Source organism: Aethalodelphis obliquidens, unplaced genomic scaffold, assembly GCF_003676395.1.
Source record: "Aethalodelphis obliquidens isolate GAN/ISIS:26980383/991018 unplaced genomic scaffold, ASM367639v1 scaffold65, whole genome shotgun sequence".
NCBI classification, from domain to species: domain Eukaryota; kingdom Metazoa; phylum Chordata; class Mammalia; order Artiodactyla; family Delphinidae; genus Aethalodelphis; species Aethalodelphis obliquidens.
Window position 1 is genome coordinate 10,928,061 of NW_020838009.1, and position 21,483 is coordinate 10,949,543.

Consider the following 21,483-nt stretch of genomic DNA (forward strand, 5'->3'; position numbering starts at 1 on the left):
TGGAGTTGCATGGGTTGGGTTTGAAGTCAGTCTTTCTGGGTGGTTGCTGGCTTTAGGACTCCCTCCTGGGAGCATTTCCTACCACCCAACCTGTTCAGGCCTCTCCTGGGAACTCTTGGATGCCTCCTCAATAAGTAACTGCAGTCGAGCCTTGTTAGAATGTCCCACTTGCAGAAGGGGAAACCAAGCATCACTCCCATCTGTCAATTTGTCCCTCTTTGTGGCGTTGAATATTTTCTGTGGGCTAGTCTCATTGGCTGGTTGGCTGGGTGGGCTGGTGTCACAAGCCCCCCACCTGGACCAGGAGATCCAAGGTGACTATGGAATTGCCTAAGCCACCTCTCAGTCCCTTCTTCCTGCTCATCTTTGCAGCCTTGGATGTGTTGGCCACAGCCTTCTGAAAGTCCCCTTCCTGGGACCCTGGACCTGGGCCCCCTCCCTCCTGACCCCTTCTGTCTTTGGCTTCTCTCCCTGAGCAGCCCCCTCCACTTCCACAGTGTTCACTATCACCTCCACAAATTTACTTTTTTATTCCTGACTGCAGTCCCGAGAGCCAGCTCTGAGATTCCACCTGCTGGCCAGCCCTGCCACTGGCTGGGACATTAAACTCGCTTAGCTGTTACAAAACTGACCTCTGCTGTCCATCCCGCTCCCTACACGTGTGGCTGTCAGCACTGGCATCTGTTGACCCGCCTCTCCCAGGAGTCTAGATTGCTTTCCGTTCCTGGTTTAAATATAGTGGAGTGATTGGGAGTGCAAGGCCTCAAGTTGGAGAACCTGGGTTCAAATCTTGGCTCTGAGTGACCTTGGGCAATTTCCTTAAATCTCTCTGGGTCTCAGTTCCCTATCTGTAAGGTGGAAATAATAGAACTGACTCCATGGCCTTGAGACTGATGGAGAGAATGTACATAAGCACTGATGTAAAGCCTGGCCCATCAGAGGCCTCAAAAACTTTGGTCATTGTTGTTAGAAAAGCTTGCAACTTTCCTGATTGGAACTCGTGTCCTATTTATTTCCCCCTCCAATCCATCCTGCATCCAGTGCACAGACTGGTCTCTCTTCCTTATGGAGGAACTTTCATTGGCTCCCTTTTGCTCATCAAGCTGGCAGTCACTTTGTGCAATTTAGCCTTGTCCACCACAGCTCTTTGTGCTCTGATTTGCTCCTGGCTGTGGGTATGTAATGCATGCGTGTGTGTGTGCGCGCGCGTGCGCACACACACACACGCTGTCAAGGTGTATTTAGGAAGAGGCTCTGGGTTCAGTGACCACTTGGCCAAGGCTGAAGGACCTCCTTAGGCTTTGCTGCTGAGGAAACGAAGGGGCTGTCCAGGCCAGGCCTCCTGTTTGTCTGGAGGGGAAAGAAAACACCCTGTCCAAACAGAGGCATCCTGGGAGGTGGCTGCTTGATGGCTGTGCTGACAGATGTCAGGATTCTAAGGTAGGGTCACCCCTGTTGGAGGACCAGTCAGAAAGGCTTCCGACCGCCCCTGTGGGCTGCTGGGATCACCATCCCCCATCCTGTGCTCCCCCCCCCCCTCCCAGGGCTCATTCAAGCCCCACCTACTAGGGGCAGCATCCCCGTGCCTGACACTGAGTTAAGAGGCGGACTGGTGATTTCCTGACGGTCAAACTCAGAGGCAGGAGGGATGTCAGCGCCCCCTTGCCTTCTATAGGGGGAAAGGCGGGTATACAGAACGCTCAGCCCTCCCTCTCCTGAAGGTGGGGGGCAGCCATAGTCCACCTGCAGTGTGGAGAGGGGCTCCACCTGCTTAGTCCCAATGCTTTTGGTAAACCGGAGCGTGCTAATGAGACCCTCCCTCTACAAACGCTCCGCTTCCATCCTCCCCCACTTCCTTCCCCCAGATGTGACAGCCTCAACTCCTGGATACTCCCTTCACATCGCGGCCAGCAGCTCTGCGGGTTGGGTGGTTTCCAGCCGAGTCTGGAGACAGCCCAAGTCTGTAGCACCTCCTCCCTTTGGGCCCAGCCCGAGGGCGGGAAAGGGGCGTGTGTTCCTTTAAGGGGCTGGCCCGCCGGGAGCGCGGGGATTTGTCCGCTGCCGCTTCCTTTCTGGCCATTCAAGATCCCCAAATCCGCCTGCTTCCTCGGACCCTGTCAGCCCGCAGCCTGGAGCGCTCGAGCCGTCGAGGAGCCGCCTGGGGACGGTACGTGGCTCAGAGGTGGCCGGGCTCCTGGGGCCCCCTGTGGGCCGGTTCCTCTTTTCCCGCTTGGGGTCTCCTGCAGGCCCCACGCCTCCCGGGGCAGGGTTGGGGAACCGGCCGGAGGATTGAGCTGGGCACCGTGGGGCCAGAGCGGAGCTGGGTTGTGATCGCCAGCGCCGGTGGGGGGGCTCCCCCGGCGCCAGTGGGTTGAGAGCAGCGCGGGGCGCGGGCTGACTTGCCTGGGACCCTTGTGCATAGACCCTTGTTCGCGAGGAGGCAAATGCCGAGGGAAACCAGTGGCCTCCGAGACCACTACCCGGGTCCCCTCTTTCCCACTGGGAGCCACCGGGTCCCTTCCCGTCTCGTCCTGTCGCGGTCCTGCAGCCTCCAGCACAGCGCAACGCCCGCCAGGCTCTGCCCCGGGGCATCTGTCCGATGCTTCCGGGGGCCGCGGGAAACCTGGCACGGGCTGGGGACAACTCGTGAGGCAGCGGGCAGGCGGACCTGCGCCTCTCGGCCTCTTACGGCCTGCTCTGGCCATCCCAGGGCAAACGCAATGGATGCCCATAGATTTCAGGCCTGGGTTCACTGGGGTTTCTGTCTTAGGGACAGCAGAGGGGCAGGGAGGGCTGAGGGTAGAGCCCTGGGTGGGAGATGGGATCGCTCAGGGAGGAATTTAGGGCTTTTGAGCAGACAGGAAAGAAACAGCTCCGGGCACTTGGACCCAGCTCTGTCACCAGCTCGCTGGGTGGCCTACAGCAGCCTGTGACCCGGTCTGGACCTTGGCGTCCAGCGCCGACCTCCGGAGTGCCTTTGCCCTCTGCAACGAGGGGAGGTGATTGAGAGGGGCCCTGACCCCTTTCCCGCGGCCTTGCATGGGCCAGTGGGCTGGGAATGCTGGTAGGAAACACCTCCAGCTTCCACTTTCCGGGAACCGCAGGTTTCAAAGGCCCTTGTAAGCCTTGCCCAAACAGGGGGCACCGAAGTCAAATTCCTCTCGGGGAGCCGGGGCTGCTGCAGACCTGGAGGGCAATGCTGCCCTCTGCTGGTGTCTGGGAGACCTGTACTCCACAGCTGTGTAGTCGGGGTGGTCCGCTGGAGCTCCATCTTCCTTCCAAGTCAGGGTTCAGCTTACTCGGGTGTGTGGAGGGGTCCCAAGGCAAGTGGTGCTAGGAAAAGCAAGGAGATGGGCCGTCAGGAGACCTGAATTTTCTCTAACCTGTTTTCCGAAGATAAAGCCTTGGGTCTTCACCTCCCTTGGCCTCAGTTTCCCAACAGTGGCTGCTTCTCTTCTAGACGACGAGAGAGAACAATCTACTGAAATCTTGTGAGACTCACTTTGTAAACTGTTAACAGTAGTAATCGTAGCTAATATTTTTTGAGTGCTTGCCCCCTCCAGGCAGTGTTCAAAGTACTCAGTAGCCATTCTCTTCCTTAATCTTCACAAAAAGGTTATTGTTGACTACCACTTTACAGATGAGGAAACTGAGGCTCCGTGACTTGCCCGGCGACAGACTGTTAGTAAGTGGGTGGAACCAGAACTGATTCCAGGTGGCCAATCTGATTCTAGAGCCTGAAGCCTGTCACTGTGTCTTCCGCCAATATGTATTAGCTACTATTTGTTGAGCGCCTGCTGTGTGTCAGGGGCTGAACAAAATTCATCTTTATAATTCTCACCACAGGCCCATAGGGAGGTGCTACTATTATTATTTTTTACAGGGGAGGAAGTGGAGGCCCAGAGAGGTTGAGTAACTTGCCCAAGGTCACACAGCAGGATGCAGGTGTGTCCAGCCCTAATGCTGGGCCCAGACCTGTGTGCCCAAGTCTGGGTGCCCCAAATCAGCTGGAGCCACTCACTGCCAAGGTGACTGGGCTGGACTTGAACATGGGCCTTCCAGCTGGTGACATCTCTGTGGTGGTCCTGAGGGCCTGATGGCGGGGTAGCCAGCCTCAGGGAGCAGAGGCCGTCCATCGCTCCCCTTGGTGGCTGTGGTTGGGGATTGGCCCGGGGCAGGGCAGCAAGTAGGCAGCAGTTGCCACCCCTGATTCACACCCAGGACTCTGTTCTGTGTTTTAGCCTTGACATTCAGGGTGGTCCTTGTCCTCAGGCCCTGAGCCTGTTAGTATTCTGTTAGTATTCTCTGGAGAAAAGGAAACTTCTGTGCAGATGAGTCAAATGACTTGCCCAGGGTCAGTACTCCTAAGGAGGGTCGTAGCTCCTGGACACAGGCTGATCTTTTCTTCAGACTCATTTTGTTTTTCCTGGCATCCCCACACCTATTCTAAGGTTGCTTGACTGCTGGGTTGACATCCCAGAGGGATGTTAACCAGATCACACCTCTTCATTTGCAGCTGTGTTAATAAGCCAGGGAGTGAACCAAGGCGGGTGCTCAGACCGGAGGAGTAATGGAGAGGACTAGGGCTGTTTGTAGCTGGAAAGAAAGAGCCAGGATGAGGACATGCACTTGACTGAGGTAGGAAGATAGCCAGAATCATCCTTTTAGAATGTAAATCAGATTCATGACACTCCTCTGTGGAAAACTCTTCCGTAACTTCCCTTCAGGGCTACAGCCCGGGGCCCGTGACTGCTACTTGGACCTCACTTCCTGCCACCCTCCCTTTCTCTATCTCTGGGCTCCAACCTTACTGGCCTTCAAGCTGCTCCCGCCATAGGCTTTTGCCCTTGCTGTTCCCTCTTCCTGCAAAACTTTTCCCTGGGATTTTCAAAGCTCATGCCTTCACTGCCCATCCGCTTCTCAGGGAGGCCTTCCTGACCCATCCTGTTGACAGGACCCCCCCACCCCCTGCTTCATCCTCTTCTGTCACGAGCCACATGTTCATTCACATCACATTATCCCACATGGTGTTTATTGTCCGTCTCCCTGACTAGAGTGTAAACCCCACAAGGACCCTTGGTTTGTAATCCCAGTGCCTAGAACCATGCCTGGCACATGGTAAATGCATGATAAATATCTGTTGAGTGAATGCAGTCAAGTCCCAGCTCCTTTATCTATTACCTGAGTAACCTTAGCCAAGCAACCTAGCATTTCTGAACCTCAGTTTCCTGGTCTGTACAATGGGGATAATTCTGACATTGTGAGGCCTATAAGCAATGATGTTCATGAAAGTGTGTTGACAAGTAGAAGGCAGCCCTTCAGTATGACAGATTGTTATGGAGATTGGCTAAAAAGAGTTCAACAGAGTCCTGCCTCTACCACCTCCAGGCTGTGTCACCTTTAGACAGTTGCTTCATGCCTCGGTGTCTCTGTTCACTTAATTCACTTGTGGATTAATTGGGGAGAATGAAATTCTCCTTGCTGATCAGGGTGGGGGTGGGGAGCTCTTGGGAGGATCAAGGGAGCTGTTGGATGTGGAAGCCCTTTAAAAGCCAGGGAGAAAGTGTGGTGCCCAGGCTCAAGGTTGTGAGTGTGTGCCGGGGTCTCTGAGGCTGGGAAAGGGTGCCTCGGAGACTTACACTCTGCAGTTCTGGAGGGCAGAACTCTGGTTCTGGAGACACCAGAAGGTGCAACGGTCTGTTCTGCCTCAGCTCATGTTTCTGAACTGTGAATTATCTCATCCATGGTTGGTAAGAACCCTGGGGGAACAATGTCGGTAAAACATGGAATCGCATTGGTCTGGTGGTGATTTTTTTTCCAGCTCGCTAATGTATTGGAGTGACTGAAACAAGAGTTCTCACAATTAAAGAGAAAACCTTAGCAATGTATGAATTCCTTAAGATAAATGCTGCCAGTCCTGCAGAAAATGCTTTTCTTTAACACAGATGTCCCTCGCTATCCAAATGCTTGCTATTCACTGTCCAACACAGAAACCAAATAGATTTGAATAACACAGCATCCCTCCCTATCTGGATCCCCCAAATTCTCAATATCCAAACTCTTGCCATCCCAACTCAAGGATGCAATAGATTTGGTGAGGGAGGAATGCCTGTACAGCTGGTTTAGCTGCTTAACAGAACTTAGCGTAAAGTTTTCTGATAAAAGTTGGAACCAGCTGAAGAAGTTGCAAAGACATTTCCTCTGTGTTAAAACAAAACAAACAGAACATTGAAGAAGGTGACTTCACCCTGTGGCAGATTTTTAATTTTGGTAAATCCATTGGAATTTACCAAAATTGGAATCCAATGCCCCCAAGGACCTACATGTTGAAGAAAGAAGCACTTGCCCCAGTGGTGGGTGAAGTCTGCAAAGGACTGATTGATGGGACGTGGGTGCCAGTGTCAGTGGAGTGTTAACGATGCTGGTGTTTTTTTGTTTTTTTTTTTAGAATTGCTCTTGTTTTTGTTAGTGCTCTGGTTATAAAGTTGCATATGTTTTGAGTAGTTTGCCCCAAACTTATTTTTCCCCTAACCTTGTTACTTTTTAATACATGATTTTACAAAAATACACATTTTTTTTTCCAGGCAGACAAAGATCGCTTTGTGGCAGAAATGCCTGCATTTGCTCATCCTGGGGAAGCCGTTTCTCACTGGGGAGCATCTGTACTAGATGAGGTGCTGGAAAGAGGCTGGAAACGTTGCAGGCGGAGGCTGGGGAGCCCCTCTGCTCCAGGAGGCTCTGGGTGCCCAGGGACAGGGCGGACCCTGGGACATCCAGCCTCTCCAACCTCATTCCACTTTTCTTTGCATTCTAAACATGGAAACCCAAGGAAGCGAAAGGAAACTAACTCCTACGAGGACCTGCTGTGTGCCAGGCAGTGGACTATGTGCTTTATACATGTCACTTTCCCTAGTTTGATATTGTGGTTCCAGGCTTTGGAGCTGGAGTGCGTTCAAATCCTGGCTTTGCTGCTTCCTAGCTGGATGACCTTGGGCAGATTATTTAATCTTTCTGTGCCTTGATTTTCCCATCTGTAAAATGGGGATACCAATAGGTCCCTCTCTAGAGGTTGTGGTGAGAATTAAGTGAGATAGTAAGTGCTCATTAAAGTCAGCTGTTAATATTTTTATGCTGATCATAGCAACCCTGTGGAGTTATTTTTTAGGCCAAGTGTGGCTAAGCTACGTTCATGAAGAGACTCAAATGTGGTGGCTTAGATACAATAGGACTTTCTTTTTCTCTCATGACACAGTGTAGGTGGGGGAGATCCAGGGCTGGTGGGGTGGCTCTGTCATTAAGCCTGTGGTTTCCATCTCTGAGTCTAAGGTGGCTACTCTGGCTGCCAACAGGTTTGGGGAAAGAATACCAAGGAAAGGCATCCCAGATCGTTTTCAGTGTAAGACCTGCATGTGGCGTGTATTATTTTTGCTCACAAGCATATTAACTGTGAGCATATTAGCTGCACAGCATACATATAACAGAAAAGTGCATTATCAGGGGTCCAAACTTCTGTATTGGGTTGTTTGTGCTTAGGCTGCCCAGATCCAAGTCACCAAGAGGCTTTGTGGGTGTCACCTGGGGATTCCTCTTGGACAAGAAGCAAGACTCACGGTGTCCTCCTGTTGTGCAAGGCACAGAGGGCAAGTCTGGGCCTTGGGCTCTCTGCAAAGAGGCCTAAGGGAACAGTGGATTCTACCCCTCAACTTCCTTCACATCCATTCCTTCCTCTCCAGCAAGAGCTCCTAACTGTTCTGGAAACAAGAATGTTTCCCCCACAATCCCACCACCCTTACAGGCCAATGCATTTCTTTTCTTTTTCCTCCCTCCCTTCCTCTCCCTTTCTCTCCTTTTGCTGCTCCCTCCCCTTCTGGTTCCTGTTCACAGGCATTCTTAGGGCCACACACTTACAATCAGAGCAGAGTGGCAAGTCTATGTTCTGCCTTGTCTATTCTAAATGATACCCTAAGCACTTTCCACGTTGCTGCATGATAATCACAGTCATGCTTCCAAATGCCTGCTGTCAACTCTGGTCTTGTTGCCCTACTTTCCACTCAGCCCCCAGAGGGATGTTTCTAAGATGTAGGTCTGATCCTGTGGCTCCCCTGCTTAAAGCCATTACTCGCACCCTAGGGCTTTGGGGACAAAGGACAGGCTGCTGGGTCTGACACACAAGGGCATCTAGACTCTGGTCCTGCCGTGCCCTCTCCCCTCCTTTCCCCTATATCAGCCAGGGCCTTGGCAGGAAGCAGAATTCACCCTAGATGTTTCCAATAAGAGATTCTAATGATGCGATGACATTTAGAGAGGAGAGTAAAGGCAACAAGCTAGGGAGTTGGGGCGCAGAGACAAGCAATGGCAGTCGGTGCCCCCCTGGCCTCGAGGAGAAAGGGGAGGAAAGAGTGTTACAAAGCCATGAGAGTGGTATTGGGGAGAGGAGCCGCCCGGCGGAGTTGTGATCCTGACGGGACACGGGTACTGCAGAGACACAACCTCTCTCCCCTCCTGCCCATCTCCTGTGTGTGCCTCCTGTTGCCTGAATCCAGCTGGAAGCCAGAGGGCCTGGGGGCCTGGGAGGAGTGATCAGTGCAGGGCAGAAAAGAGCAGAGATGGACCAGGGAGTTGGGGGGGGGGGCACAAATGGACACCTGGCAGCACACCCCAGCCCTCCACGTGCTCTCTGGCCTCTGAACCTTTGCACTTGCTGCGCCCCCTCCTGGGCAAACCCTGCTGTCCTTTTCCACCTGGCTACCTCCTGTGTCTTCAAGTCTAGTTTTCTGTACCTTATCTTTGTACTCACCACACGATATCTCCTGCCTATGGCTCTGCCCCTTCCCTGGACGGGGCTCCTGCAAGGTGTGACCCAGCCTTTTAATTGTTGAGAGTACTCAGTAAATGGCAATGAGCAGGGCAGGGATGGGGGGAGGTGAGTGAGTCACTAGCTTCATGTGCAAATTTAAGGGAGGGGAGTGTGTGTGCAAAAAAACTCAATAATCAAGAAATAATATTTTGGGACTTCCCTGGTGGTGCAGTGGTTAAGAATCCGCCTGCCAATGCAGGGGACACGAGTTCAAGCCCTGGTCCGGGAAGATCCCACGTGCTGCGGAGCAACTCAGTCTGTGCACCACAACTACTGAGCCTGAGCTCTAGAGCCCACGAGTCACAACTACTGAAGTCCACACGCCTAGAGCCTGTGCTCCGCAACAAGAGAAGCCACTGCAATGAGAAACCTGCACATCGCAACGAAGAGTAGCCCCCACTCGCCACAACTAGAGAAAGCCTGTGCGCAGCAACAAAGGCCCAACGCAGCCAAAAGTAAAATTTAAAAAGATATAATATTTTGATGCAATACAAAAAAATAGAATCAACAAACTACAGCCCATGGGCCAGCTGCCTATTTCATTTGCATGTCCACTGAACCTGGACTAGCCCCCCAGAAGTACTCTAGCATGGTATTAAATTTTTTTTTTTTTTTACCTTGACCCAGGATAAGAAATAATTTCACACTCTGACCCCCCCCCCCCCACGACCTCATCCCCACAGATATTTCTGGACTGAAACAAAAGCTCTGCAGTGCAGGACTCATCTTCACTAACCATGAATGCAACCTGATGTTTTCTAGTCTAATCTAGTCTCTTGGTTGTCATTAAAAAATGCTGCTCACAACTTTTCCAATTCAATCCCGGTGTTTGAAAAATGGTGATACTGTCATATCATCCTGCTTAATTTTCTCCATGGTCTTTTTGCTGCCTCCTAACTCCTGTTTAGGACTTGTTGGCTTGCTTGTTGCCCATCTTGCCTGCAGGGTGCAGTCCCCTGAGAGCAGGGACCTTGTCTAGCTCATCACCACTGTCTCCTTGGCCTCGAGAAGGGTGCCTGGCACACAGAAGATGCTCTACAATTTCCTGTCGATCGAGTGAATGAGTGGGTGCTGGAACCCAGGGGTCCCTGGCCCCCCGCCTCAGGGCTTCTCTCACTGGCTTGTTTTTCTCCTCTTCCCAGTTTGCCCCAGCCCCCAGCCTTCCCCGACGCCTGGGCGCTGCCACGTGCGGGACGCCATGGGCCTGCCGCCGCTGGGCCTGCTGCTCTCGCTGTGCTGCGTCTCAGGCCTGCCCTTCTACAACGGCTTCTACTACTCCAATAGTCCCCACGGCTGGAACCCGGGCAAGGGCCATGGCGAAGGTGGGTGGTCTCCTGGGTCGACTTCTGGCTTGGCCAGGTGACGAAGACCTGTCCTGGCCTCTGCTGTGTTGTGCAGGTTCCAGGCTGGGACAGGGGCGAGGGTATGAAGCCAGCAGCCCCTCTCCCAGCTGTGCAGTGGTCCAGCCTCGTTTCTAAGATGAGCAGAAGAGGTGTGGTTCTGTTACTCTGTGTTTGCTGGCCCCTCAGATGTGGAGCCAAGTGCACTGTAGGACAGTCATTTTTGCTTTTTATACTTTCCCCAAAATCCTGCCAAATTTTCCAAGATTCTGCTTAAACATGACCTCCCCAGGTCTCCCCATTGGAAAGGGGGTTTGGGGTTAGGGAGATGTGAGTCTGAATCTCAATTTTGCCACTTCCTGGCTACGTGGCTTTGGGCAGGTGACTCTTTATCAGTGGTTTTACACACCTACTATGTGTCAGGCATGCTTCTAGGTGCCTTACATATGTTACCTGGTATGATCCTCACAGAAACCCTGACATAGGCGAGGCCTTGTTAGGTGTAGCTGTTTTTCAGCCTGAGCTCCTTTGCAGGGAGCCTCCCTGTCTGTCTCCTGATTACCCCCGAGGCTACCCCCTGCCCCCACCCTGTGTACCTCCAAGGTCTCAAGTCCAGACCCAAGGTCCTGAGACCATGAGGCCCCTATAGAGGGGCTCAAGTTAGAGATGGGCCAGCCTTAGCCCATAAACCTGGTTCTTGTGGTGCATGGGAGGCTCTGTGTTTGTCCCCCTGAGTCCTGACTATAATCTCTAGAAGTCCTGGCCTCATCTCACTTGTGTTTCCGGGTGTTTGGGAAGAGTCGTGGTGGACAGTGGACAGAGAGTGAAGGGCAGGCTGTGGTCTCCTGTGGCCAGTGTGTTCAGGAAGGAGACTCAGGGGGATTAGAGTCCCAGCCATCCACCCATCTGGGGGTGCTCTTGCTGCCTGCTACACCAGTTTGCTTCTTTTTTTAAAAAAAAAATTTTCTATTTTATCTTTTTTTATTTTTGGCTGCGTCGGGTCTTAGTTGTGGCACGTGGGATCTTCCTTGCAGTGCACGGGCTTCTCTCTAGTCGTGGTGTGCAGGTTTTTTCTCTCTAGTTGTGGCGCGCGGGCTCCAGAGCACGTGGGCTCTGTAGCTGTGGTGTGCGGGCTTAGTTGCCTCGCGGCATGTGGGATCTTAGTTGCCCGACCAGGGATCGAACCTGTGTCCCCGGCATTGGAAGGAGGATTCGTTACCGCTGGACCACCAGGGAAGTCCCCCAGTTTGCTTCTTTTTTTTTTTTTTACATCTTTATTGGAGTATAATTGCTTTACAATGGTGTATTAGTTTCTGCTTTATAACCAGTTTGCTTCTTATACCTAACAAACCTAGTGGCTTAAGACAACAGCCATGTATTTTGCTCATGATTCCATTTTGGTCAGCATTTTGGGCTGGGCTCCATCTCTTCAGTCTTGGCTGTGCTCACTTAATTGATCGTGCCTGAGGTTGGCAGGCAGATCAGCCGGGGGCTGGTTGGTCTAGGATGGCCTCGGCTGGGATGGCTTGTCTCTGCTCTCTGCGTGTTCTCACCCAGCAGATGAGCCCAGTCTTGTTCTGATGGTGGTTGGCAAGGTTCCGGGAGAAAGAGTAGCCTCAGCAGGGCCTCCTGGAGCCTCGGCTCAGAGCAAGCACCACAGAACAGTCACTTCCACCATATTCATTTGGTCAAAGCAAGTGGCAGGGCCAGCAAGGATTCAAGGTTGCAGGGGGGCGGGGCATAGAGTCACCTCCTGATGGAAGGAGATGTAAAGTTGCGTTGCAGAGCGTGTGGATGCAGGGAGGGGTGCAGCACTGCAGCCATTCTTGCAATCTAGAACTCCTGGGCCTAGCGGGAGCCGAGAGTGAGGGTGGGTTGGCCTTTGCAGGGGTACAGATGTGCTGCAGCGGGTCCCCATCTGCACCCGCCTTTCCCCCCAGGCATCTTCAATGGAGTGAAGCTGGTGGTAGAGACGCCTGAGGAGGTCCTGTTCTCCTACCGTGGGGCCAACGTGACCCTGCCCTGCCGCTACCACTACGAGCCGGCCGTGGTCTCTCCTCGGCCTGTACGCATCAAATGGTGGAAACTGTCGGAGAATGGGGCCCCGGAGCAGGACGTGCTGGTGGCTATTGGGCTGAGGCACCGTGCCTTCGGAGACTACCGAGGCCGGGTGCATCTGTGGCAGGAGAGGGAGCGTGAAGTGTCACTGGAGATCCGGGACCTGAGGCTGGAGGACTATGGGCGCTACCGCTGCGAGGTCATTGATGGGCTGGAGGATGAAAGTGGCCTGGTGGAGCTGGAGCTGCGGGGTGAGACCCCAGTGGGGGCTGGGTCCTGGGAACTACAGGGAGAGGGCTCTGAGAAAGCATCCAAACCTCTGTGCTTTCGGCAGATAAACATTTAATCCTCAGAACAACCTCAGGAGGAAGCTGCTCTTATTCTCACCCCCATTGTACAGCTGAAAAAACTGAGGCACAGAGAGGTCAAGTCACTTATCTAAGGTCACACAGCTCATAAACGGCCAAGTAGGGGTTTGACCTCAGGCAGTCAGGCTCCAGAATCCACTACTCTCTACTCCCTCTTGCTCACATCCTGTTCAGAGAGAGGGGGACAAGAGCGGGGCACACAGCTGATGGAGACAGAGCTGAGATTCAAGCAGGGTTGGCAGGCAACACAAGCAAATGAGGCAGCCCAGGGTGAGTGATAGGGAGTGGTGGGGACTGGGGCACACTCCTGAGCCCTCATCCATCCGAAAGGAGCTGCTCTATTCAAGCCCAGCCGATGATGCCACATCAGAAGCAGGCCTAGTGCAGCCAGATTTTCTGATTTGAAAAGAGAAGCTTATATTTTTATGTGAAATCTAACTAAAAAAAAAAATCAAACCAGTGCTGTGCAAGCCAGCCAAACTCTACACACTAGATCTTATGTGTGGGTCCCTGTTGTGATCGCTACATGACTCCTACCTTCTCTGTCCCTAGGATGGGGCTCTGTGTCCTCATATATCTCCTACCTGTTAGGGAGGCAGCTGGGGGGTATGTAGAGAAGGGTGACCTGACTCCATGTCCATCCCATCCCAGCTGTGGTACCCTGGGTCAGTGCTTCACTCCCAGAGCTGCAGTCCCCTCACATGTAAAATGAAGAACAAGGGCAGTTCCTCCTTTACCTCCTTCGAGGAGATGAGGATAAATGTGAGTCAAGGGCCTATCAATCAGTGCAGCTCTTTGCCATCAGCAGCCGCATCCCCAGTCCACGTGGCTTAGATGGTGGCCCAGAGGTGGCCTATGACGTTGGGGATGGGAGGGAGCCTGTGAGAGCCATTTGTCTGGGGACCACAGAAGCAGCCTAGAGAAACAGGGAGCCCTCACCGTGTTCCTGCTGCTGGAAGGGCTGGGAATTTGGGACGGAACCAGGCATGAAATAAGCCCCCTGCAAACACACATGGAGGTTGTACGCTGATTGTCAAGGCCCTGGGGCCTCTCTGCCTCTTCAACCTGGCTCTGCCCAGGGGCCTGGCTTCCTGCCCCAGGTGATATTGGGGGTGTGGGGCCCAGATGTTCCCAGGCCCCTGGCCACAGGAAGGAGATTCTAAGGACTCCAGGCCCTGCTTCTAAACAACGTCAGTCCGAGGCACTAGGGACACCGCCTCTCCTTAAGGTTTCATCTGACTTGGTAGAGACTGGATCTAGGGTGTTTAATTTTTTTTTTATTATGGTAAAGTTTCAAACATGAATGGTGACTTTTGAGGGAGCCTATGGTACCTATAAGCCTCTGGCACCAGAAAGGGAAGCCCCCTGCCCAGGACCTCCCTGACCTTGAGCCTCCCCTTTATTAAGACCTTTTACCATCCCTCCTCTTCCCCTGAATTCCGTCTGTCCCACATGGAAACTTGTATTCTCCTAAGAAGCTTCCACATTAATGTTAGTGTTAATGTAGATGATGAGGTCTCAGCTACCGACAGGAAGAGCCAGAGCCCAACAGTGCACCCTCTCCTGTAGATGGCAGTACCTCCTCACTGGTGTCTTGGCTCAGGCTGCTGTAATAAAATACCGCAGTGTGGGCAACATAAACAACAGCAGCAATTCATTTCTCGCAGTTCTGGAGGCTGGAAGTCCCAGATCAGAGTGCCAGCATGGTCAAGTGAGGGCCCTCTGCTAGACTGCAGACTTCTCGCTGTGTCCTCACACGGTGGAAGGGGCTGGGGGTGGGGGGTGGTCTCTGGAGTCTCTTTTAAAAGGGCACTAACCCCATTCATGAGGACTCCACCCTCCTGACCTAATCACCTCCCAAAGACCCCACCTCCTAATACCATCACATTGGGTGTTAAGATTTAAACATCTGAATTTGGGGGAACACATTGAGACCATAGCACTGGGGTTCTTGCAACAGCCCTGTGAATTAGGCCTTAGTCTAATTCTGTAGTTGGGGATATTATTCTGTAGTTGGGGATATTAGTTAGCTGATTAATTCATTACCTTAACAAGCTAATAGTTTTCTGAGTACTGCTGTGTGCCAGTCTAGCTCTGGGAGGGAGGTGTAAAGCAGATATAGGCTCTGCCTCAGATTTGGATATTGGACAAGAGATGACAGGTTTACAGAGTTTTTCTGAGGGATTTTGTGTGTGTGTGTGTGTGTGTGTGTGTGTGTATGCGTGTGTGTGTGTGTGTGTGTGTGTGTGTGTGTGTGTGTTGAGGGGAGCATCTGTCCCAGTAGATTTGGGTCTCCAATCAGCTGGGCCCGGCCCACCCATTCAAGCTGCTTTTTCCTCCCTCCCCAGGTGTGGTCTTCCCTTACCAGCACCCCCAAGGGCGCTACCAGTTCAACTTCCACGAGGCCCAGTGGGCCTGCGAGGAACAGGACGCGGTGGTGGCCTCCTTTGAGCAGCTGTTCCGGGCCTGGGAGGAAGGCCTGGACTGGTGCAACGCAGGCTGGCTGCAGGACGCCTCTGTGCAGTACCCCATCACGCAGGCCCGACACCCCTGCGGTGGCGTGGGCCTGGCACCTGGTGTGCGCAGCTACGGCCCACGCCACCGCCGCCTGCACCGCTATGATGTGTTCTGCTTTGCTGCTGCCCTCAGGGGTGAGTGGAATGGCTGAGCACAGGCCTGCGGGTGGAAGGGCAGTGTCTGGGGAGCTTTCAGACCTCTCTCCCCACCCTGCTGGCACCTTCACCTGGAGGTCTGGAGCACCCGCACATGTTGAAGCCATGTCCAGCTGAGTTTTTTTTTTTTTTTTTTTTTTTAAGTTTCCTGGTGTTCATTAGGGATGCTCTTTTTTTTTTTTATTTATTTTGGCCGCGCCTTGCAGCATGCGGGATCTTAGCTCCCCAACCAGGGATTGAACCCATGCCCCCTGCATTGGGAGTGTGGAGTCTTAACCACTGGACCAGCAGGGAAGTCCCCCAGCTGAGTTTTGAGTGCTTTGCTGCTGTTGCTTCACACCAATCATTGGTTTAGTCATTCATCAAACATTTCCTGAGTGCCCACTATGTGCTGGGGCCAAGGCTAGGCACTGGTCATCATAGACAAATAAAACACAGCCCGTCCTCACAAAGGAGTTCATTTCATGGGAAGAGAAATGAATAAAAACAAATTGGTTCCGTGCCATATCCCAAGCACTTAGAAAATTGCCTGGCACATAGTAGGTGCTCAGTAAATGTCTGAGTGAATGAGAGACTCTGATTGGTCCAGCAGAGGTGGGGCACCAACCCAGGGTGCAATTAGGGAAGGCTGGGGTGGTGTACCGATATGACTGGAGGAACCCCAGCCCCATGGCAGGTAGGATGGCACTCTCAGAGAGGGAAGTTATCCCCCAACAGTATCCACTGCTGATGCCCATAGCCTGGCATCTCCCTAGGCTCAGAGAGCTGTCAGGTCTTTGGGGGCTGGTTGGTGGGGTCTGGATGGGCTGGCATTGCTCCAGGCCCTGTTGTCTTCTCTGGCTGCCCACTCCACTGCGCAGCTCTCACGCCCCACATCCCACAGGGCAGGTGTACTACCTGGAGCACCCTGAGAAGCTGACACTGGCAGAGGCAAAGGAGGCCTGCCAGGAAGACGGTGCCCAGATCGCCAAGGTGGGCCAGCTCTTTGCCGCCTGGAAGTTCCACGGTCTGGACCGTTGCGACGCTGGTTGGCTGGCAGATGGCAGTGCCCGCTACCCTGTGGCTCACCCACGTCGCAACTGTGGGTCCCTGGAGCCTGGGGTCCGAAGCTTCGGTTTCCCAGACCCACACAGCCGCAAGTATGGCGTCTATTGCTACCGGCCACGCTAGCGCCGGGCTCCAGCTCTGTACTCACACCTACCCCATCCCCTCATGGGCTGTATTTATTGAGTAGTTCATTTTCCCTTGCAGGTTGGGGCAATTTTCATTTTGTTTTTATACTTTTCAACTTAAAATTTTTTTAAATACTATTTTTTTTTGTAAATCCCACAGATCCTAGATCTTCCCTTTACTCAGGTAGACACCCCAAGGCTCTCCCCCTCCACGAATCCTCCTGCCCCTCTCCTCCAGGACACTTGAGGTTCATGGGCTCATGAGGGTGCTCTCTGCCATTGCTGAGTCCAGCCCCTTTTCCCTGCCCCTGGGAGGCTGGCGCCCAGAGCTGGCAGTGGCATGAGATGCCAGGGCGTGTTGGCTGCAATCCTCCCTCCGCCTCAGCCTGAGGGAGGAGAGGGCATCCAGGGCGGCTGTGGAGCTGGGCTTTGGGCCTTGCAGCCTCCTGCCCCCTCGTACTTCTTTGGCAAGCAGTTGGCCCACATCAGCATGGCGGAGGAGCTAGGGCTGGAAGTGGGTCCCTGGGCTTCTGTGTGACATCCCAGGGAAGAGAGAGACTTTCCTCCCCATCTTTTCCTTTTCTTAGTTCCAAATAGTCCATATTTTGTTCTCATTTTTCCCTATTTGGGGAGCAGCCCTCAGGTGTGTGTACTTTTTTTGGACAATAAATGGTGCTGTGATCCCTTCCTCCACCCCGAGTCCCTGCTCTGGGTCTCACTCTTTATCTCATTCAGTCTTAGGGCCCAGCTCCCTGCCCGGTGGGAATGGGGGACCATTCTGTCCCAGACTTCAAAGGTCGACTGGGTCTGTCCACTGGAGTGGGTGGGAAACACCATGGGCTGCACCTTTGGGCTGCCATGGTCTGGCCTTGCCTGCCCTGGGGACACCCTGCCTCGGGGGCTGGCCTAGCAGCTGGAGGTGCTGGCTCGCTCTCCCACCATCCCACTCCCGGCTGTGAGTCTGTGCGGACACAGCACAAGAGTGGGAGGTACCTCTCGGGAGACCAGAGGAAGCTGTGCCCTGCAGAGGGTCTTGGAGACCAGCCCTCTCTGTGCCTCACCTTCTGTCCCCACCGCCCCCCATGTCAGCCTCAGGAAACCAGACCATTTGCCTCTGCACAGGCACACCTCTGTCACCCACAATCAGTAACTCACTCTATCCTTCACGTAGCCCAGTGCTTCTCAAAGTGTGGCCAGCACCACCAGCTTCACCTGGGAACGTGTTCGAAATGCAAATTTCTGGACCCCACCCCTGACCTGCTGAGTCAGAAACTCTGGAGTGGGACCCAGCACAAGCCCTCTCGTTGCTGATGCAGGCTCAAGGTTGAAAACTACTGACACAGTCGTGTTCCCAATGAATCAGTTAATTAATCAATAAACTGCATGATTATTGCGTTCCTCCTATGTGACCATTGCTGCATCCTCTGCTTTTGTCCACTGATCCTTTCCAGATCTGTAGGTAACCTGGGTACACAAAAATATTCACCAACAAATAACCACACACGTACACACCCAAAGAGACACTAGCAGACTCACACTGGCACACACTAACCAACACCCAGACACCTTCATAAACACAGAATCAGTGCCCGCTGAGCAAGTGTGATGAGAGGGTGGCGCCGACCTGGCCTTCTAAGGAGGAGGCTGGCGGAGGGTCACTGCCTGGAGTGCACACTCCAGCTCGACTCAAGGTCTGTTGAGGGAAATCCATAAACAGTCGAAATCGTTTTCGTTGGTATCCTACAGCCTACTTAAGGGCAGGATGCCCGGACCTTTGTGCTAGCGGCTAGCTAACCATTTGACCTCAAAAATGTATAAGCAAGATTCACTGTTCCTAGGCTGTCTGCAATTTTTTTCTTCCCTCTTATAAATCCTGATTTTGCTTCTGTTCTTGGACTCTCTCTACCAATCGACTCTTCCTATGTGAGCAAACAGTGTAAATCAAAGGACCAAACTCCGGATAGTGGCCAGATGTCTCACTTGAGTTGTTCTTTGACAGCATGCCAACTGGCAAATCCATACACAGCACCCGTTGGCTGTCTCTCTCTCTCACACACACACACACACACACACACCCACACCCACACCCACACCCACACACACACACACAATCCATCATCCGCACAGGTACACTTGCGAAAATAAAGCACCACAAGTGTGACTGTCCCAGGCTTTCTGATCAGGCAGAATTTGCAAGAATTCGGGGTCATTTGATCAAAATGTGTCCCCACTGCCCCCATACCTAACAGCCCCTTCAGTTGACCCTGGACCATGGTCGCCTTCTCTTTAAATTAAGAAAAGAAGGGAAAAGAAAAGAAATAGATCTCTTCCAATGTCTTTATTATCATTATAATTATCATAATCTTTAGTTTTCAAAAATATAAATAGGTGCACGGAACCCTGGTGCCTGCACGGTCCCGGGGGGTGGGGGAGGGAGGGGGGAGGGTTGGGCGGCACTCCCACTGGGAAGGAAATGCCCCCCGCCCAGCCCTGCCAGAGATCGAGATCGACACCTGCTGGGGTGGCAGACCTGGGTGAGACGACTCTGGAAAAGGGTCCCTCGGAAGGAACCCGACCCCCACGCCTCGGAAGATCCCTCGATTGCTCTCTCCTGCCCGCTCACCTGCGGCCGGAAGCCACCCCGTCTCCCCCAGGCTTCTCCCCCGCACAGATGGTGCAGCCCTCAGACTCCGTCTCATCCCATACATTCAGCTGCGGTTCCGCACTCTTCATGCCCTCAGGCCTCTGCCCCTTCCTCCCTCCTCCCTAGCTCTCCCTGGAGGTGAAAGAACCAACGATTGCACTGCTCTTGGATAAAGTCAGGAAACAAAAAATTACCTTCTTTATTTAACTTAACTCCTCCCCTTCTCCCCCTGTCCCTGCGCTGGTCCCTGGAAAGGCACAACGGGAGATTGAAGAAACGTCTCTAAATTCAGTCCACGGGTTACATTACGTTTGCTTTGCTTTGGCATTTGGGAGGAAAATTAGATGCAGTTTGGCGATTTGGGGGGGTGGGGGGGTGCATACACAATGTGGGATTTATTTTTTTTCCTTCTTTAATGGAATTCCTTATATGACAGAAAGCGACAAGGAGAGGACACCATCCCTGTGGGATGTCAGCCTGGCAAGGCTCCTGGGCTCAGCATCCTGGGCACATCCTGGAAGCTCCTCTCAGTGGGCCGTGCTGGGGCGGCTCCTCCGCAGGGGCTGTGAGCTCCGCTTCTGTAGTCTGCGCTTGTAGGTAGAGGCTGGGGTGAAAGGGAGATGGAAACATCTGGGTGAACCCTGGGAAGAAAGTGGGCCAACCCAGCCTCTCCCCGTCCTGACCCTTCTCCGCTGGCTCCCCTCCCTGCAGAAACCATGGGCTCTGGAAGGCAGCCTGAGGCTTTACCCACTTCCTGGTTTTGACTTTTCTTGGAACCACCTTGGGCTTCGGGGCTTCGGGGCTGGTGTTGAAAAGGAAAGTGGGCCACCTGCTTTCATCTTCACCTTCTCAGTGCAAGTGAGCCCTCCCTGGGGGCAGCGGACATCTGTGATTGAGCCCATGGACGGTGCAGACAGCGGGGGGCAGGGAGGAGGACGTGTTGGCGGTATCTAACGCTGTGTGGGGCGATGCTCACGGTCTGTGCAGGTGATCCGAGGGTCCTCCCAGTGCCCGCTGGGCTGGCACCGGATGGTGGGCACATGGCGCTGGACAAAGCCCTCGGTGCACTGGTACCGCACCAGGGAATTGATCTCGTACCGGTCCTTCTTCTGCCCGAAGATCCTGGCGTGCTCCACCACGGGGGGCTCTCCGCAGGCCACTGAGGGGCAAACACCCTTCAGAAAGGGCTCTGAGAGGGTCTCCCGTGATGCCCCATGCTGGTCATGAGCCAGTATGGCCCCCTCTGGCTGTGAGGAGATGGGCTCAGAGCCCAAGGAAGGGGCACGGAGCTGGAACACCCAGCAGTGAGCCCTGACTGCTGGGGAAGGGGTGCTTTCATGCCGCACTAAGAATCTGGAAAACACTGGTTCTAACATTTGGGTTCCTTGATAATTTAGAGCAGCAGTAAGGGAATAAAAGGGAGAAAGGTGGGGAAAGAGGGTGAGAGCCCGGCAGACTGTCTGTGACTTCTCTATGAAAACAGTGATGCAGGGGAAAGTGGGAACTAAAGGAGGCCTCGGGGGCAAGGGAGGGGAATGCGGCCAGGAGCGGGAACAGGTGGGGAGTGTCCTACCTGCACCTAGGTGTCCACAGACTTAAAGCTGATGATCAAGGCTGACAACTCAGACTCTGCGACTGACGGGCTTGGGAACCCCAGAGAGGGAGGCTCCCAACCTGTGTGTGATTGTGGGTGACTTTCTGTGCTGATATCCAAGGCACCGTATGTGTGGAGGGGGTCTGTCCTCCTGTGACCTTCACCCTCTTCCTGTCCCTAGTGGGCTGGCCCTTTCCATCAGCTCTGGGATGCTGGCATTGGGAGTGGCCCCCCAGGTCAGCTCCAATCTGCTAGTTGGGCGGGCAAGGTGACCTCAACAGCCAGGAGTCCGGATGACTCGCCCCAGGTCACACAGCAGGAGCCTGGAGTCTTGATTCTCTCCACGCTGCTTATCCCTCCCAGGCTGCTGCTTACCTGTGCCCTTTTTACACGTGAAGGGCAGCTGGTAATTGCAGGGAACGTCATTCCACTCGCCCTTCTCATGCCAGATCATCACCACGCAGTCCTCCCCAGTGGCAAAGAAGTTGTCTGGCTGGTTGGGGCGCCAGTTCTCAAATTGCTGTGGGTGGGAGTGGGGAAGGGGTGAGGAGGGGGCAGCCGCAGTACAGCTTGGCCGGACCCCTGCTCTCCCTCTGCATCAAGCCCCTTCCTGGCGGGGGCGCAAAGACTGCTGGGAGTCTGGTCAGGGCTGTCCCAGGTGCCACGGAACCCACAGGCCCTCCAAAGAACTGCTCACACCACCTGGCTGTGGTCCTTGCCAGGAACTCAGAGCCCCCAGGACTCACAGTCCCTGTTAATGAGCTGACAACACTCTCCT

General features: G+C 53.6%; 2 protein-coding genes across 3 annotated transcripts in view; one reads left to right on the forward strand and one right to left on the reverse strand.

The window, feature by feature from the left end:
• Window positions 1-1,780: 1,780 nt before the first annotated feature.
• Window positions 1,781-17,871, forward strand: HAPLN3 (hyaluronan and proteoglycan link protein 3). 2 transcript variants are annotated; one of them, XM_027089077.1, is made up of 5 exons: window positions 1,781-2,167; window positions 10,000-10,179; window positions 12,138-12,506; window positions 14,972-15,274; window positions 16,179-17,871. In XM_027089077.1, exons 2-5 carry the CDS (start codon window positions 10,056-10,058, stop codon window positions 16,463-16,465), a joined length of 1,083 nt encoding a protein of 360 aa, XP_026944878.1. In that variant the 5' UTR covers window positions 1,781-2,167; window positions 10,000-10,055; the 3' UTR covers window positions 16,466-17,871. The 2 variants fall into 2 exon arrangements, with proteins under 2 accessions (XP_026944878.1, XP_026944877.1); XM_027089076.1 differs by lacking the exon at window positions 1,781-2,167 and adding an exon at window positions 2,869-4,638.
• Window positions 17,872-18,815: 944 nt separating this feature from the next.
• The window catches only part of ACAN (aggrecan), a 36,219-nt gene continuing 33,551 nt past the window's right edge, over window positions 18,816-21,483 (reverse strand). The window contains exons 14-16 of the mRNA XM_027089252.1: window positions 21,081-21,225; window positions 20,088-20,270; window positions 18,816-19,715 (exon numbers count right to left, since the gene is read on the reverse strand). Of these exons, the coding sequence (XP_026945053.1) occupies window positions 19,639-19,715; window positions 20,088-20,270; window positions 21,081-21,225 (405 nt within the window). The 3' untranslated portion in view covers window positions 18,816-19,638. The remainder of the gene's footprint in view (window positions 19,716-20,087; window positions 20,271-21,080; window positions 21,226-21,483) is intronic.

Excerpts from the sequence above, each read along its gene's own strand:
- HAPLN3 (XM_027089077.1), top strand. The coding sequence starts at position 10,056 with ATGGGCCTGCCGCCGCTGGGCCTGCTGCTCTCGCTGTGCTGCGTCTCA. Across the intron at positions 12,507-14,971 it reads GGTGGAGCTGGAGCTGCGGG|GTGTGGTCTTCCCTTACCAG; the intron begins GTGAGACCCCAG and ends CTCCCTCCCCAG. Across the intron at positions 15,275-16,178 it reads CTTTGCTGCTGCCCTCAGGG|GGCAGGTGTACTACCTGGAG; the intron begins GTGAGTGGAATG and ends CACATCCCACAG.